At 43.8% G+C, this 19241-nt stretch overlaps 2 protein-coding genes across 2 annotated transcripts in view; both read right to left on the bottom strand.

The window, feature by feature from the left end:
• TMEM38A (transmembrane protein 38A) overlaps positions 1-5659 on the bottom strand; it is a 67054-nt gene extending 61395 nt beyond the window's left edge. Inside the window, exon 1 of the mRNA XM_066604620.1 lies at positions 5502-5659. The gene's annotated coding sequence lies outside the window, so the exon portion shown is untranslated. The remainder of the gene's footprint in view (positions 1-5501) is intronic.
• Positions 5660-9741: 4082 nt separating this feature from the next.
• Positions 9742-19241, bottom strand: part of AP1M1 (adaptor related protein complex 1 subunit mu 1) — a 51795-nt gene continuing 42295 nt past the window's right edge. Inside the window, exons 9-12 of the mRNA XM_066604622.1 lie at positions 17258-17416; positions 15093-15218; positions 12003-12078; positions 9742-10563 (exon numbers count right to left, since the gene is read on the bottom strand). Of these exons, the coding sequence (XP_066460719.1) occupies positions 10541-10563; positions 12003-12078; positions 15093-15218; positions 17258-17416 (384 nt within the window). The 3' untranslated portion in view covers positions 9742-10540. The remainder of the gene's footprint in view (positions 10564-12002; positions 12079-15092; positions 15219-17257; positions 17417-19241) is intronic.

The raw sequence follows: 19241 nt of genomic DNA on the forward strand, positions 1-19241 counted from the left end.
GATGTACATCGCTTGTTCAGGAATTTAAGACTAAAAAGCTTTTTTTCTTCACAGCCTACACGTATTGTTGCACAGACTGAGTCCCGGGGGTCTTTTTCCCTGGCTGGAATCGGTCTCCGCAACAAGAGCACTTATTAACCACCTACGTCTAACCCTCAGGTTGAGGTATTTTCTGAATTAGTGCTCAAAGACATAAAGAAACTGAGATTTAAAACACTCAGTAATAAGAACAAGTTGAAAAATAATTTAAATATGACCGAGAGGAAAGCCCTTACAACACTAGCACAGGATGATAATATCCTAGTCAAACCAGCAGACAAGGGCAGGGCCATAGTCATAATGGACACTAGCATGTACACAACAGAAATTCAGAGACAACTCAATGACGAGGACATATATGAAAAATTACGAACGGATCCTACAATCCGATTCCAACACCAACTGAGAAGTATGTTTAATGATGCATTGTTGGCAGGTCTCATCGACAACAAACTATTTAAATTCCTGGATATCCAACATCCAATTGTCCCTACCCTATATACCCTACCAAAGATCCACAAGGATCCACTAAACCCGCCGGGCAGGCCAATTGTATCAGGCCGAAACTCACTCTTCTGCAATATCGCACCTTTCCTAGACAAAATCTTGAGACGATTTGCAGAAGAGGCGGATTCTCATATTAGGGATACGTCTGACTTTTTGAACAAGATTGCATCACTCGAAGTGACCAATGACACCATCTTGGTCACCTTTGACGTGACTGCCTTAAATACCTCCATTAGTCACAACAAGGGAGTGGAGGCTGTCAGACATTTTCTGATGACCTCTGAAATGTCCTCTGAGTGTATGCAGTTTGCCCTGTCGCTGCTGGAGTACATCCTCCAGAACAATTATTTTCTGTTCGGGGGGATGTACTACAGACAGCGACAGGGCACTGCCATGGGTTCAAATATGGCGCCCACATACGCCAACATTTTTGTGCGCCAATTTGAAGAAAATTACATCTATACCTCCATGTACGGATCGTCGTTGATGTACTGGGGTCGGTACATCGACGACGTGTTTGTTATATGGAAGGGTTCTCTCCAAGCCCTACAAGAATTCCATGTCTTCTTAAACTCCGTGTACCCGGAGCTTCATTTCACCATGTCGTGCTCTACTGTGGAGATTCAATTTCTCGACGTATTGATTAAAAAACAAGGGACAAGACTACAAACAGATCTTTACACAAAAAAAACTGATCGTAACAGTTCATTGATATATAGTAGCAATCATCCTGTTGCCATGAAAGATTCGCTCCCATGGAGCCAACTCTTACGCGTAAGAAGGATCGCACATGATCAAACTGTTGATCAAAGGCTAGACGAGATGTGCAGGAGGTTCCTACATAGGGGATACCCTGCACATATCGTTAAGAAGGCAACGATACAGGCTAGGACAATACCGCAACATGACCTGTTGATCCAAAAATATAAGAGGAAAACGACGGATAGAATACCATTTGTAACCACATATAACAATCTCAGTTGTACGGTTGGTAATATCATTAAGAAGCATTGGCCACTGTTGACATTGGATGGCTCCTTGATACCTGAATTTAATAATGAACCTTTAATGGCATACAGAAGAGGGAGGAGCATAGGCGATCGCTTGGTCCATTCACATTTTGTGCCAAAAAAAATCTGGCGTCCAGAGTACCCTAAAACCTCCCAGAAAGGGGAATTTCCCATGCCTTGCCTGTTGTTGTTGTAACAACTTAGTCAGGGGGGATGAATTTCGTCATCCCCTCAGGGGCAATAGGTACAAAATACGAGAAAGGTATACTTGTGCTTCATCATACGTGATCTACCTCATCACCTGCCCATGTGGCATGGGGTATGTTGGTGAGACCACCATGGAGGCAAGGACACGTATGGTGAAGCACAAGAGCACTATCCGGACGAGAAATTTGCAGTTACCTGTATCACGGCACTTTGTGGAGGCTAAACATAGTATTAGTCAATTCAAATATAGGGTCATTGACCGTGTTCCCCTGCTTCCTAGAGGTGGGGACAGAGTCATTACTCAAAAAGCGTGAGTTAAAATGGATTTATGAGCTTGACACCATGCATCCTAAGGGACTTAACCAAGAATACGCCTTTCAGCCATTTCTCTAAAATCTTGGGATACATATCAGTATATGTATTGTGCATATATTTTTAAATATGTATATTAGTTTTTAATTTATTTGTGGTTATGTGTGTTTATTAATTTGTGTTTGTTTCCACAGGATTCCTCTGTCGCTGGTTCCCTCGTTCCATGTCGGCTGTGGCTGCAATTTCCAATGCTCTGTTTTGGATACATTCACGTATACTATTAATAAAATTATGATTTGGCATGTCAGATACTTTTTCTGTCTTTTATTTTCTGTCTTAAAGTTTCATCTCGGTGGAGCAGTTAATATGGCATATATGGGATTCACCAATACTAGAAATCACAGATATAATTTTTTTTTGACTATATAGAGATTTTAGGCTATGATATGGACAATATATAGGCATGACCGATTTAGGTTGTCTTTTCTCCTATCTTTTAAACATTTTTTGACATAGCTACTGTGATTTGACTACAATCCTTAGTCTAATGTTGCATAACACGCAAATAGTTTATTTGGATAAATTTCAACATTTTGCGCATAGTTGCTATGTCTGGTCCACCTTGATTGTAACTTACCTGTCCTAATGTATTGTATATTTGTTAGATGGGGGGATCAATTTTGGTTCCCCATATACATATGTTTTGAATAAGCTTAAGGCAGAATGAGATGACATGCAAGTCTTTCTGTCTCTGTTATGACTATGGAGGTTTATTGAGTATATAATATATAGTCCGCCGTACTGAGCTTTGGAATGCAGCGGTCTGTTCAGCTGCCGATACATGAAGAGTTAAGGAGACTCTTCCACAACAAGGCGCATGCGCTGGGATAACGTACAGCTCTTCCGCGTTCCTTCGGGGCTGTGTATCGGCTCTCGCGAGAACTAAGATCCCGCGCATGCGCAGATGCAAAGACGGCACTGCACGATCAACACACGCGCGGTTGCACGTACCGGGCCGGCTATGAGATGATGTCACTCACTATGTGCCCGGCTCATTCTCCATGACGTGGAGAACGGGGCAATCAGCGATTTATGAGGTATACCTGTGTATAACATGTTTTTATTGGTTTGTTCATTTCACATTCCCTATATATAGCATGAACTTTAATGAGTATGTATTAGCTTGAGGAAGGTCTATTTGACCGAAACATCGCTACTCTTTTTCTGTAATGGGGTAAATAAATATTTTTGCATCTTTCTACATTCCTGTCTGCTGCCGGTTACTACTATTTATATCTGGACTGCATTTGTGGAGCCCGTCTGGTTTGGGCTCCTTGACTGGCGTTTGCATTTATATTGCCTGACTCTACAAGAGGACTATTGCAGTGCTGCTGGGAATTTATCTCTGCTTTTGAATCACCAGTGATGCTTTCATGTTACCTCAGTGGTATAATATATAACAACCAATCGCAGTGCAGCTTACATGTTACCTCAGTGGTATAATATATAACACCCAATCACAGCGCAGCTTTCATGTTACCTCAGCTTTATAATATATAACACCCAATCACAGCGCAGCTTTCATGCTACCTCAGCAGTATAATATATAACAACCAATCACAGTGCAGCTTTCATGTTACCTCAGCAATAAGAGAAATAACAACCAATCACAGCGCAACTTTTATTCTACCTCAGCAATATAAACTTCAGCCTAGAGCAGGAATCCGAGCACGATTCGCGTCTAACACAAACTTACTTTTTTAACCTTCCTGTAGCTCGGCACCCGAAACGTGCACATCGTGTTTGAAAGAGGATTCTGGTTGCGCTCCCAGCCTAGAGCAGGAATCAGAGCATGATTCGCGTCTAACACAAACATCACAGGGGACGGCTACTATACACCATAAGAGGTGTAAGCGAATCTTCCTGATTTTAAGGAAAAGGGTCAAGCAACGGTTTCAAGAATGCAACGCTGCACTGTGGGTGCCCGCAGAAACCTGCCAGCATCTGTGCCTTGTGCATGAATGTCACATCGCCTCAAGCAGTAGAAGGCCGCATTGCAGGCAAAACCTTATTCGGGTACAAGCAAGAGTTCCAGCGCAGCTAACCAATCCCCCCCTTATTTATACTTTGCTTGCCTGCCTGCTGTGGATAATTCCAGGGGTTTTCCCCAGCGCGCAACATTGTATCCACCAAGCATCTGCGTGCGGTAGAAACTGTTGGAAGCAAAACCACAGACCAGCTCATATGCCAACTCCACTCCATATCGCTTAGGACTGTGCTATTAACCAAGATAGAAACATTGGTCAGGCACAACGTGATCGTGCTCTTGAGTTAGAACGCATCCTGAGGACTGGCTTGTGTTCCAGGTATCGTTCATACTAGGGCATTGCAACCAACCTGCGTGACCCACAATCAAGGCCAGTTGATAAGTGTCAAGCCCCTGATTCATGCTTGAAAGCAGACAGCAGCTGACGCCAATGATCAGCGAATGCACAGGGCCGGGCCTCTCTGCCATTTCATGCGCCAGCGTTCAGACATAAGGCCTTGCCCATAAGCAGTCCTCAACCTACAAAAACTGAACCTACCTGCCTGCCTATGTACCTACCTTATTCTTACCCATGGAAGAACTGAGCCTACCTTTTAATAAATGGTAGCAGCAGCGACCAATCAGATTTTGTAGGCCGCCGTTTCCCCCTTATAGCGACTACCCACTACAGTTTTTTTTCACTGCGAAATTTGCAGTGTTTTTTTTTCTGCAGGAGTCTATGGGACTTGTAATGTTAAAATCGCGATTTCGCGGTAAATTGCGATTTTGCGCGATTGCAATTTTAACATTACAAGTCCCATAGACCCCTGCAGAAAAAAAACTGCTGCGAATTTTGCAGTGAAAAAAAAAACTGTAGTGGGTAGTCACCCTTATGGGCTGAATAAAACAGCCATTCTGTCGAGCATACAATTTGTCCGGCTGCTGTGGCGTCTTGGGAAGATAGGCCAGTACATTTCTGCCCACTTCCATCTCCAATGGAGACTGGCTGTAAATGGCTGCCGTGCTGTAGTATTTATGGTTCTGGTGTTTGAAAGATGCTTCTGGTTGCGCTTCCAGCCTAGAGCAGGAATCAGAGCCCGATTCGCATCTAACACAAACTTACTTTTTTAACCATCCTGTATCTCGGCACCTGAAACATGCACATCGTGTTTGAAAGAGGCTTCTGGTTGCCCTTCCAGCCTAGAGCAGGAATCAGAGCCTGGATCATCTTCTTGTTGTAATAGTTGCTGGTCTGAATTTGCATGAGGTGAGAGACGAGGTCTCTGTTTTTCAGGGTTTGCAGAGGGGGTGGAGGTGACAGAGATGGAGTGTGGGCATTCAGGCACCATTTTAGATGTATCAGTAATGAATATGCCTGTTTCAGCGCTGTTTTCACTCACCCGACAGTGCAGGGGAACGTCTGACAGCTTGTTCTCCTGCTGCTCTGGATCGTCGGCAGAAGCAGCTCCGCTGTGATATATAGCTGGTGAGGTTTGTGCTCTGTCAGCGCTCGCTCCGGAGTTCATGGAGTGAGGGGAGCCATCTCTGCATGTCAGTCCCTTCTGTCTCGCGCCGCGGGAGGAGAAGAAATCGGAGACCTTGGTAAGGGGAGCTTTTGAGGTTCTTCTTCTAGGCATACTTTCCTGGGCTGATTAGGGATCCTCCGGGAGGTATTTTGAGAAGTTTATGAAGCTGCAGATGCTTTTTAAGTAGCTAAAAAGGCTGTTGGAGAACGGAGCTCAGTACTCCACGACTAACTCTGCCTGCATCCAGGCCACGCCCCAGCTTTAACTTTTTTGACACTTGCCCTACAGTTTCTGCAGACCCCATTATATTCTTCTTTAGATATCCCCCCCTCTTTCCATTTGATAAATACATTTTTCTTTGTTTTTAACATGTGTAAGTTCTGTGTTCATCCATCCTGCTCCCTTTAAATGCTTCCCATTCTTCCTTTTTTAATGGATTGTTAACAATTGTGCTTTGAGAATCTCATTTCGTAAAATTTCCCAACCTTCTTGGACATTTCTGTCCTTAAGAACATCCAGCCATTGAATTCTTCCTACCCTCTTTCTGAATTCATTAAAATCTGCCTTTCTGAGATCCAACCTTGAGGTCTGAGTTTTCTCAGGTCTTCCTCCCCTTTTTATGCAAAATTCAAGGATAGCATAATCACTGCCTCCTAAGGTCCCAGCCACCCTTACTTCTTAACCATTCTCTTCCTGTTGGTAAGATTTAGGTCCAAGATAGCAGATCCCTTTGTTTTCTCTTTTACCTTTTGGAAGATAAAGTTGTCAGCAAGAGCGGATAAGAATCTGTTGGATCCATTTTTTTAACCTGAGATTCCCAACAAATGTCTGGATGGGTAAAATCTCCCATGATCACCATGTCATGCTTTTTTTGTGAGTTTGGCCATCTGATGTAGAAAGAGTTCATCAATATCTTTTGCTTGTCCAGGCGGCCTATAGTAAATGCCTACAATGGTGTACTTTCTGCTCTTCTCTCCTTGTATTCTGTATGTGCGTACAGCCCTATTCTCTATGGGCGCATATTACATGCTGCACTTACATAATACATATGAGACAGAGCAGGATATTAAAAAAAAAAGTCACTGTGCATAAAAGTGTGCGTGAGATATGCTGTCATGCACAGTGCACAATCGCTGAAATAGCCAGCTCACACAGCAGTAAAATGCTGTGCAATACATGCAGCATTTTACGCTTGCAGTTGTGTGAGCAGACCTAAAGATTAATTAGTTGTTTTTTTTTACTTATTGTCCAAAATGAAATTAAAAGCTTAGATTTGAAAAATTGGAAAAATTGCTGCTTCTATAAAAACCTAAACAAATTTCAGTTCTGGATAGGCGACTTTAACAAGTCATTGTCCGATCACTTATACACTTCAGTATTGCAGGAAAAGTTGTATTTCTAGGAATTCTATTAAGTCGTGCCACAGGCATGGCTCTGGGGGCCTTGATGACACCCGACTTCGTCATTGCAGGAGGGGGGTGTTTAGAAGACAGGAAAGCTCCCTCTGTAGGGCTATTTAAAATGGTTAGAAGCTGTGACTAGAGTTCTCAGATTGTTGCTGCTGTGTGTGGAGAGAGCTCAGCCTCCAGGCCCACTCCATACATCACCTGTCACTAGAGGGCATGTATGCCCTCTTGCTTGAGGTGTTGGGTTAGGTAATGCGACCACTAAAAAGGTTCCGTGGTTCCATGCCCAAGATTGAAGACCCCTTTAAGTAAGTAATCACGGCTATTGTAAGCAAAAAATTGGGGGCCGTGACCCCTGATGAAGTTAACAATTTCCTGTTTTCTTGTCCATGTCATGGAGGAACAAAGAGACCTTGGGATGTTCAAAAGCAGGCCTAAAGGCTTGGAAAGTATACATGGAAGAACCCATGGGGTCAGTGCACCACTTTTACAAAACCATGCAACTGAGCGCCACATCTGAGGATGCAACAGTGTGCACCTTGTAGAACTTTTGAGAAGGTGTGTAAACATGATCAGAAAGCTACTTTACATAGTTGTAGAGCTGAGCCCAACCACCTGAGTAGAGTAAGCTGTGATTTGAAAAGGTACATGCCTGTCTTTGATTCAATCAGCTGTCATTGAGACACACTAGATCAAACCAGCTATGCAGGACTTGAATGCCGCTAGGCCCTGTCTGAAGCCATGTAGGATCATAAACAGCAAGTACAAGGCCGAATGACCATGGGCGGATTTCATGCGCGGAAGAGCCGCAATTCAAGCCACCTATAGAGGAGCATGGGCGCGCACAGCTGAATTAAAGCAAGCGGATTTGTTTTGCGGACCTTTTGGTGCGGAAAGCAAATCGAAGCATGCTCCATTTTGCTGCAGTTCCCGCATGGACGCCTTCCATTAAGTCAATGGAAGCCGTCTGATCCACGGCTTGTCCGCAATTGAGATTGTAGATAAGCTGCGGCTTCCGCGGGAAAGCAGGAGTTGCGGACCCTCTACTGCACATGTGCCCCAGCAAGCACTTCCGCAGTGCAAAAAAATGGAGACCCATACAGGTGAGCAGGGTTGCCGGCCTCGGGCAGGTTCGGATTCCGCTGCAGGCTCCCACATGCAGAATCCGACCCGCCAGTGGACATGAGGCTAAGGTTGGGACATCAAAAACCGATATATCACTAATGCTTTGGCGATACTTTTCAGCGATATTGTTCTGTCCGATATATCGGTAACATCGATAGTTTAAGGCGATATAATATTGTTTTCGGTAAAGCAGAAACGTGTCTTGTGGTTCGGTGACCATATTTTCTTCCTTTACATTCTGCCTTTTCCTTTGTGTTGTACAGGATGTAGTTTTGCTCGAGGCCCTAATGAACTTATAAACAAGTTCTAGATACTTTTGGGAAGTGTCAGGTGACTCTTTGTCACCAATCAGGTTTGCTCCAGGCAAAACGACTCTCAGAAAAAGTGGGGTCTTCGGCCCCTTCTCCACATGCGTTTGTTCATCGCGTTAGACGCAGGCTCCGAACGCTTGCGTGTAACGTGATGGCTGTGGGAAATGCTTTCTAAATGAAAGCATTTCCACATGCAGATGGAGGGCTGCGCTGAACGCACGAAGGTCGCGGCGAGAAAAGGAGACGCGACATGTTGTACGTTCAGCGTCTAACGCGAACGCAGTGCCCATAGAAAAGATAGGAGACTTCTCTAACGCAATTACAATTGCGTTCGGGGCACTGCGTTCGCATTAACAGGCCCTGCATTATTTACAAATTACCATGGAGACCATTGGTCCCTCAGCGGCAACTTGGAAAAATGCAGGGCACACAGCCCCACAAACACACAGAGAGATCATGCTCACATCCCATCAGGTCCAGCGTCCATCTTCTGGCTTCCTTGTAGCTGACATTGAAACAGCATTTTGAGGGGAGAGCATGTGAGCAAATTAATTTTTCTTGGCTCATTAGATAATGATTATTGGGGCCAATGATAAAAAAACTTCTTTTCATATCCCTAATTTTAATTATATGTTTCATCTGTAATTTTTTATTTTCATTTGTAAACCTTAACCCTTTGCAATCCAATTTGGATTCAGGGTTTTCCTAGGGGGCTTTCTCTTTCTGCCATTACACAATGGCACCATCTGCTGGCTAGAGCCAGTACTGCGGCATGGGACATGCTGGAGAGGCCCCCGACAACAGAGTGGCCAGTAATCTACAGTAAGAATACCCTACTGGACGTCTTCCGACATCGGAGCTGTACAGTCTTCAATCAGAATGCCTTTAGACGTCAGACAGTGGATTGGAAAGGGTTAATATATTTTCATGTTATTAATAGTTAAAAGTTAATAAATTCAACAGTTTAAAGTTTTAAAAGAAAACTATATATTTTTTGGTTGATTGTGTTGCTTTATTAACCCTAGACTTGTTTTATTTTCATGCAGCATTCAATAAAGTCGATATATATCGAAATATCGATAGTTTTCCACAGATATTTTACGATAATCGATAGTATCGCCTATCGCTGAACAAACTATCGACTATCGATATTTTTGTGTTGATGTCCCAACCTTACATGAGGCCTCTGTGGCAGGCTAATGAGGCCTGGTTAAGGTAAATCCACAAGCGCTGGATAAAGTATATACAGTAATATATTCCTAACAAGGGAAGCAGAAGGACCCTGAAGTTTTATTTAAGCATGTAAAATACAAAAGTCAAACTTTGTATCAATGTAATCTGCATTTTAATGCAACAAAAGACACATGCAGATAGAAATAGCATCTAATGACTGGGGGAACAGTGTCCTACAGATTTAGTTTTGCATTCTTGCCAGAATTGATCAAACTATCAGTCCCTTGGTCAGTAGAAGAAATACAACTAAAAAGAACGATAGTTCATTTACTGGCTTATAAAGTATCCAATACTATGACGCTTGAATCCTAGACAGGACAGAAAAAAAAAATACTGAAATAGGTGTATGTATATATATATATATATATATATATATATATATATATATATATATATATATATATATATATATATATATATATATATATATATATAGATGCCTTTTGGTAACAGAAATCCAACATTAAAAGGGTTGTCTGAAGCCGGAAAATGGGCTTCTCAGAGGCCAGAAAAGATCTTCAGATGTAATCCTATTTAAGATGATGGCACGTAACAGGCACATTGAAAATATGCTAAAAAATACAATTGCTTGTGTAACAAATTAGTTACAGTGGATTTGCCAGGTCACCCTAGAAAATACCAAATAAAAAATGACCATGCAGACAGAATGCTCATTAAACCCATCCAGAGCTGTATGGACAAATGCTCAGCAGCTTCTATACAGGGTCTTGGAATTCAACAAATTCAGTAGATTTCTTCCATATTCTATCTAAATGGAACCTTCATATAGATTTCTGTTTTCTACTAAATATTATGTGAGCCATAGCGTGACATTTCTTTACTGTGTTCGAAGTTGATAGTCTATTGGAGAGAGGGAAAGAGAAAACGATTAATAGTTTTCACAAACTTGCAATTGTGAAGCATTCTTTACATTTTATGCATTTAGAAAAGCAAACCAAATCTTCAAACCAAGAAATGACAGTGAGCAGAAAAGAAGGTACCTACTCAAAAAAAGAAATGTTTGAAAATGTCTTCTGTGGGGCATGATAGGAGTTAAAGTGGTCCTGTCATTAGGGAAAATAAAAATCACTACTTACTATTGATGAGCGAGCATACTCACTAAGGACAATTGCTTGAGTGAGCATTGCCCTTAGTGAGTACCTGCCCGCTCGAAAGACAAGGTTCAGCTGCCAGCGGCGGGCAGGGAGATGCGGGGGAGAGCGGGGAGGAACGGAGGGGAGATCTCTCTCCCCCCCCTGCTGACTGCCGCAACTCACCGCTCCCCCGCGCCAGCACCCGAACCTTGTCTCTCGAGTGGGCAGGTACTCGCTAAGGGCAATGCTCGCTTGAGCAATTGCCCTTAGCGAGTATGCTCGCTAATCTCTACTACTTACCTATTCCTCCCCTGTCAGTCGTCTTCTTACCGCATCTTCTAGTCACTGATCTTCTAGTTCCTCCAGTTCCCTTGGTCATCTCGCCTCCAGTCGGCCACATTCTCTTCTTCCTGTGACGTTACATACATTACCAGCATTCTGCTTCCTGCAGGTCAGTGTACCCAGTCACTGGTGACATAGAGTTCACTGCCTACCAGGAGATGCCAAATCCTATGCCAGGCTATTGCGGCGACTGTGCATGTGCGATGTCTCACCGCGAGTGACCATATACTATTGCCGTGAGACACCACGCATGTGCGGTCCTGGCAATAGCCTGGCATAAGATTCAGCATTTCCTGCTAGTGACTGGGTACACTGACCTGCCGGAAGCAGAATGCCGAGAACGTATGTAACAAAATAAGAAGAGGAGGGTCCGGCTGGCTGGAGGTGAGGTGACTGCAGGGGGGGGGGGGAAGATGGCCTGGGGAGGAATAGGTAAGTGTTGAATTTTTTTTTTTCTAATGACAGAACCCCTTTAAATCTTTCTGACCAAAACCAGGAGTTGGGAAGCCATCACTAATTGAGCATTCCCTTCTTTACAACAATTAGGTGCATTATATGGAAAAAAAGACTACTGTAGAAATATTAAAAGGTTTTCCAGCACTTAAACCTTGATGTCCTTTGCTTAGAATAGTCCACTATATTTCAGAAAAGGGGCAAGCTGCTCCCATGAAGCCCACATCTTATGACTTTTTAAAACCAGGAACAGAAGATCAAATCGCACTGAAATAAGACAGCCGTTTCTGTATGTAACGTCTGGCACTACTGTTAAAACCGCTGATGTAAAAGTGACAAAAAGTCAAGTGGGCGCCATTTAATTCCATATAACAGCATCCTCTTTCCACCCTCCGCTGACCCTTCTCATACCTCCATTCTGAGTGATGTATCGCACCCACGGCAAGGCCTGGTATCCACTCTTTTCTATGATTTTCAGGTAGCGGACCTGGAGAAGAATGGAGAACGGACATCAGGCTCTCCCCTGAATAAAGAAATACGTTGACATATTGAGAAGACAAAATGTGACTTTTGCCGTAGATTCCACAATTGGAATCTGCCCCATGTGAGACCAGCCTAATGGGGGCAACTGCAAAGCATGTAAATACGCAAGTCGTATCTGAGAGAGAGCAAAAAAAAAAAACGCAGCATGCTCTATTTTGCCACGGATTCTGCACGAAATTGAAGTCAATGGAAGCGGTCATACCCATAGTCCATATACGATTAAGATTGCGTATGGACCGTGGGTACCTATGTCATCACTAAGCAACGGTGCCCAAAATACAAACTGTAATGCACATGACAGATGGTGAGCCTCCGCGGTCATCCACAATCCAACGAAAGTGAGGTACGCAGGGCCACCGGCCGAGCTGACGCCGGAATTAGCTGCAGGCCACCTGGTCTGCTCGTGTGAGCCCAGCCTTCCATTTACAATTATACGTTAATGCACAAATACCTTTTAATTTACCATTCCGTAAACACTATAGCGAGGTGCAACTGGGTGTATTTACATGAGCAAGTTTTATGCGCGATTCCGGTGGGTTGCAAAATGCACGTGAAAAGAACCCATCATTTTAAATGGGTGTATTTAAGTTGGTGAGATATAAAAAACGTAGCTTGTCCTATTTTTTGGAGATTTTTTCCAGGAATCATTCATTATTTCCTATGAGACAGAAAATAAAAAAAGCACCACCATCGCATGTCAATATGATTTCTATGCAAGTATTTTCTTGCATTTTCTATTTTTACTCATGAAACATGCGATTTTTATGCAAGTCAAAAAAAATGTCATATGCAGCAATGCTGTTTTCTTTCAAAACATCTCAGTCACAGGTTCATAAGTACAATATCACTACGACAGATATCGCACTTGCCCATGTAAATATAGCCAAAGGCCGAACTTACGCAAAACAAACCCGAGATTTAGGCCTCATGTCCACGGGGAAAATCAGATCCGCTGCAGATTCTACATGGAGAATCTGCAGCGGGTCCCTCCTGCCCCACGGACGTGAGCGCTGAAAATAGGAATTTAAAAGAATTTACTCATCCGTAGCGGGCGGGGAAAGTCTTCTCTTCCTCACGGCCGGATCTTCTTTTTCGGCCGGCGGATGAATTCGTCACGCCGGCGGCACGTCGCCGACGTGCCGCGCGCATCCGCCGGGCACATCCGCCGAGCCGAAGCAAGAAAGATGCGGCCGTGAGGAAGAGAAGACCTTCCCGGTCCGCTCCGGATGAGTAAATTCTTTTAAATTCCTATTTTAGGTCTTCAATAGAAGCCTGCGGGAGACCCGCACGAAAATGGAGCATGGTCCAGATTTTTTCATGCTCCATTTTTTTTTAAAATCCCTTTTATTGACCATCCGCGGGTATTTATCTACCCCGTGGGTGGTCAATGCATCCCTATGGGGGTGCGGATCCACGGGCAGGAGAAGAGTTAAAATCTGCTGCGGATTTTAATTCTTCTTTTGCCCGTGGACATGAGCCCTTAGCATCCGTGTTCTATAGAGGACACCACACAAGTGCATGCATGAGTCTCACAGGAGAATAGTGCGTGCTGCGATCTTTCCGGCTCACAGCATCGCTCAGAGAAAAGTTGCCCATGGAAACAGATCCGTTGCAAACAGTGGGGTATATTTTCGAGCATCTCAACGCACAAAACTCATGCAGGAATATCGGCAGTGTAAATGTGGCTTTAGGCCACTCTAACACAGGCGTTCGTGAAAACGCAGCCCTCACCGCGTTCAACAGCATTTTAACACACTCCATCGCAATGGGTAACGAGGTGCGTTAAAAAGCGCTAAAACGCTCTAAAAGAGAGCAGACAACATTCGAAAAACGCAGCGTTACAAACACTCGTCTGAGAAGTCCCATTGAAATCGATAGGTTTCACAGCGTTTTCTGGCGGACTTTTAAACGCTGCAAAAAATGCTTTTGTGTGAGTGGCCTCAGGGCTCCTTCATATTAGCGATATTGCACGTGCCACCATGTGAAAGCCCCGTGGAAGCAAGGAGTTTGCATGTGAAAGCAGTCTCCCATTACTTTAGGGATGAAGGGAATCCCCTGGTCACAGCCACAACGGAGGATCACGGAGCACTCTAATTGCTTTCAATAGGGCCAGTGTGCTGGGGCCAGTCCCACTGAGAGCAATGGGCAATCTCGCAGAAATATAGAACATACTGCGATTTGTTTCCTGCATAGCGTTGTATCATGCATCAAAAGAATGGGTTTCATATTTGTACAAGATTTGTGCGTCTCTCAACACTCAAATCTAGTGCGATTTTCACACCAGTGTGAAGGCAGCCTTAGGCCTCATGTCCACGGGGAAAATCAGGCCCGCTACGGATTCTACATGGGGAATCTGCAGCGGGTCCCTCCTGCCCCGCGGACATGAGCGCTGAAAATAGGAATTTAAAAGAATTTACTCATCCGGAGCGGGCGGGGAAAGTCTTCTCTTCCTCACGGCCGGATCTTCTTTTTCGGCCGGCGGATGAACTCGTCACGCCGACGTGCCGCGCGCATGCGCCGGGCACATCCGCCGAGCCGAAGCAAGAAAGATGCGGCCGTGAGGAAGAGAAGACCTTCCCGGTCCGCTCCGGATGAGTAAATTCTTTTAAATTCCTATTTTAGGTCTCCCGCGGATCCGGACGGCTTCCATAGGCTTCAATAGAAGCCCGCGGGAGACCCGCATGAAAATGGAGCATGGTCCAGATTTTTTCATGCTCCATTTTTTTTAAAATCCCTTTTATTGACGATCCGCGGGTATTTATCTACCCTGCGGGTGGTCAATGCATCCCTATGGGGTGCGGATCCGCGGGCAGGAGAAGAGTTAAAATTTGCTGCGGATTTTAATTCTTATTTTGCCCGTGGACATGAGCCCTAACTCTGTTAAATTATGTTTTGGGTATCCCGCCTTCTAAACATGTGACCTCGCACTCAGACAATGTCATTGTGGCAGTATCAAACCTGGATTCCAGAAGTGGTAAAATAGGGAATCTCAAACTTCACACTTATAGGAGGCTTCCCCTCTTTGTCCTCAGCTTCCACACTTGGTAAGCCAAAATGAGCTCTCATCAGGTACTCCTTACCCCCCTGCAACAACACAAAAGAAACACTGCTTCTCAGAACTGGAATACAGTATAAAACCATGCACTTTAACCCCATAGTGACCAACTCATTGTTCAGTTTTTTTTAAATTGTTGCGTTCCAGAAGCCATACATTTTTAACTTTTCTGACAGACGTTTCTTTTTTGCTGGACAAGTTGTATTTTCGAATGACCTTTTCAGGTGCATAAAATGTATCATATAAAACTTATTTGTTTTTTGGATTTCATTTTTACAGCGTTCAATGTGCAAAAATAAATAATGTGATAACATTACTCTCGGGGTTTTTTTTAATGTGCAAAAATAGCAAAAGTGTTTAAGATTTGCTTGTGCGTCGCTATATTCCAAGAGCCGTAGCTTTGTTATTTTTCCAACGACTGAGCTCTATCTCTATGGGGGCTTGATATTTTGCGGGACGAACTCATATCTTCATATATCCAATTTTTTGGGAATATAACATTTTGATTGCTTTTTATTCCATTTATTTCTAGACGCAAGATTAACAAGATCTGCAGTTCTGGCATGTTTTTATTTTTAACAGCATTTACCGTGTAGTATAAAGTAATTCTGCAGGCCGGTACTATTATGGCAATATCAAATTTGTATAGGTTGTTTGTTTGCAACTTTTTCACACTTTTTTTTTTTTTTTTAAGTATTTGTTTATTGCTGCAGTTAAAGACCCTGAACATTGGAATTTTTTTTCACAACGGTGTTATGTGACGGGTTTTTTTTTGCGAGATGAATTGTACTTTTTAAAATGGTTCCATTCGTTGATCCATGCAATGTTTTGATCACTTTCTATTCAGTTTTTTGTAAGGCGAGATAGAGAAAGTTAGCCATGTTTTTTTTGCAGTTTTTTATTTCCATGGAGTGCACTGTGTGGGATAAATAATGTACTAACTTATCTCTGGGTCATTACGAATGCAGTCATACCACATGCGATTTTATTTCATTTTTTTTTTTTTTAAGATAGTAAAAGGGTTAGAGGTGGTGTTTTGCAGTTTTTTGTTATACTTTAAAGGGGTTGTCCCGCGCCAAAACGTTTTTTGTTTTTTTTTCAACAGCCCCCCCCGTTCGGCGCGAGACAACCCCGATGCAGGGACTTAAAAAAAAAAACGCACAGCGCTTACCTGAATCCCCGCGCTCCGGTGACTTCTTACTTACCCGGTGAAGATGGCCGCCAGGATCTTCTCCCTCGGTGGACCGCAGGGCTTCTGTACGGTCCATTGCCGATTCCAGCCTCCTGATTGGCTGGAATCGGCACGTGACGGGGCGTGGCAGAGCTACACGGAGCCGCTCTCCGGCACGAGCGGCCCCATTGAGAAAAGAAGAAGACCGGACTGCGCAACCGCGTCTAATCCGGCGATTAGACGCTGAAAATTAGACGGCTCCATGGAGACGGGGACGCCAGCAACGGAGTGGGTAAGTGTATAACTTCTGTATGGCTCATAATTAATGCACGATGTACATTACAAAGTGCATTAATATGGCCATACAGAAGTGTATAGACCCACTTGTTTTCGCGGGACAGCCCCTTTAACTTTTTATTTTTGTCCCACTAGAAGACACCATCTTTCATCATTCTTCTCATACAATACTATACTTCAGTATGGTAGTGAATTAAAAAAAGTCTACGAGATCAGACAGGAGTTGATCCTACGCGGGGGACCGACGGGTGACAGAGGGATCCACCTTCCTCTATCAAGCTTTTACATGCCATGGTCACACTGACAGCAGCGTGTATAGGGTTAAACACCGGGGATTCAACTTTTTTTTATTCCCCGGTCTTGGAGCAAATGCCTGGCTTCTAATAAAGCCCTCTAATCACTGACCGCCGGCAAAGGACTTATGGGCGGTCGTTAAGGAGCAGAAAGTTCCTCATATTAACAGCAGGAAATGCTAGAAAGAAAACTAGAAGAGAAAAAAGCTGCAAATGTAAAGTGAAAGCTAAAGTGGTCTCAAGGAGTGCACACTGTTCCTGGATTAATATACTACGAGCCATACAGAGAGCTGGACATGCATCTTACCGGGAAAGACTTTATAGACCACACTATCTCGCTGTTTTCTGGCACCCATTTAACACTCCCAACGGTGGTTTTGAACTTGGGAGAATCTGCATCATTTGGAACTGGAATGTGAATTTCTACATTGTTGGCCGTGGATCGGCGCTTGAATTGACTTTTGGCCTATAGAAAAACAAAAACAACAAAAAAGGTAATCCACATTATGTGTGTGTTTTGTAACAACTCATCCAGAAACCATGCGTGTTGCACCTCATGCTCCTGGCGGTCAGCAGCAGGGGGCAGATAGTAGAAGGAAGGTTTTACATTACAGTTGTGCAAAGCAGATAAGACATTCTGGTCGCCATCTAGAGCCCTAATCGGGACATGTGCCGATGTCCATTGCCATGTATGAAGCAGCACGTCAATAATAGACACTCAGACCCCTTTCAAACCCCAAGCTGGATTGTCCTTTTTAACCAACTCCTGGAGACCTTCTCCTTAGGTGGTCATGTGATCTCCGTTCTGACTGTCTGATATTTCCTTGGCTTTGTGTGTTCCCAAATTAGTCAGTTTGTCAATCCAAATTTCTGTGTGATATTACATGGACTGTACCATACAAGCTCTTTAAGAGGGGTAAACAAACTCCTATCACAGTTACTGGTGATGGTTAGAGGCTCCTGTCAAACAATTATAATGAAGGCGATCACAGTTCAGCCCCCTGATTGGATACTTCTGGTCTGTAGTTTATTTAGGTGAATATGGTACAGGCAATGCATAAGAAGCAGGCACTGTACACAATACCTAGGCATTATACAAAACGACAAGTACTATTTTAGGTATGAAAAGACTTATTGAAGGGGGGAAAAAAACAACACATAGTATATGAAAATACAAGAAAAACAAAACAGCGTATAGGAACTTTAGCGGCTTTATAATTAGTGTTAACTGTTTTAGCACGTTTTGATAATAAGACACAGTTTACATTAAAGGGGTTGTCCCGCGCCGAAACGTTTTGTTTTTTTTTCCCAACAGCCCCCCCCGTTCGACGCGAGACAAACCCGATGCAGGGACCTAAAAAAAAAATCCGCACAGCGCTTACCTGAATCCCCGCGCTCCGGTGACTTCTTACTTACCGGTTGAAGATGGCCGCCGGGATCTTCTCCCTCGGTGGACCGCAGCTCTTCTGTGCGGTCCATTGCCGATTCCAGCCTCCTGATTGGCTGGAATCGGCACATGACGGGGCGGAGCTACACGGAGCCGCTCTCCGGCACGAGCAGCCCCATTCAGAAAAGAAGAAGACCCGGACTGCGCAAGCGCGTCTAATCTGGCGATTAGACGCTGAAAATTAGACGGCACCATGGAGACGAGGACGCTAGCAACGGAACAGGTAAGTGAATAACTTCTGATAACTTCTGTATGGCTCATAATTAATGCACGATGTACATTACAAAGTGCATCAATATGGCCATACAGAAGTGTATAGACCCACTTGCTGCCGCGGGACAACCCCTTTAAGTTTGGCAAGTTCAAGGCATGCATCTGACCTAAAGCATATGCTCACCATTTGCGTAGATCTGCAGACACCTGTAGACATGATTGGGGGGGGGGGGGGGGGGGAAGATGACCGTATAGGAAAAAATAGAAAGCTACGTTTCTCCTATACAATTGGCTACTGCATATAATTTTTATGTTTTTTATCTATATTTTTTTTATATTGGAGCCTGCACACATCAGGAGATTTGCAAAGTGTTTGGGGCCAACGGGGACTTATAGAGTCATGGACTTTCCAAACAGCTTAAATAGGATAGCCAATGTGATAACTAGAAAAAGGTCTCCAGGAATAAGACTGAAAGCAGGAAGTGAAGGAATATGAGAGCGCATTCTGCCCACAGAAGTCAATGGAGAGGAGGCAGGGGAGACATGGTTCAATCGAGTGTCAGGTCAATGTCAAATGCTTTCAATACAGATCTGAGACTTAATCAACTGCAGAAGTCCGAGTCTGGGCCTT

Source organism: Eleutherodactylus coqui, chromosome 5 (genome assembly GCF_035609145.1).
Source record: "Eleutherodactylus coqui strain aEleCoq1 chromosome 5, aEleCoq1.hap1, whole genome shotgun sequence".
Classification (NCBI taxonomy): Eukaryota; Metazoa; Chordata; class Amphibia; order Anura; family Eleutherodactylidae; genus Eleutherodactylus; species Eleutherodactylus coqui.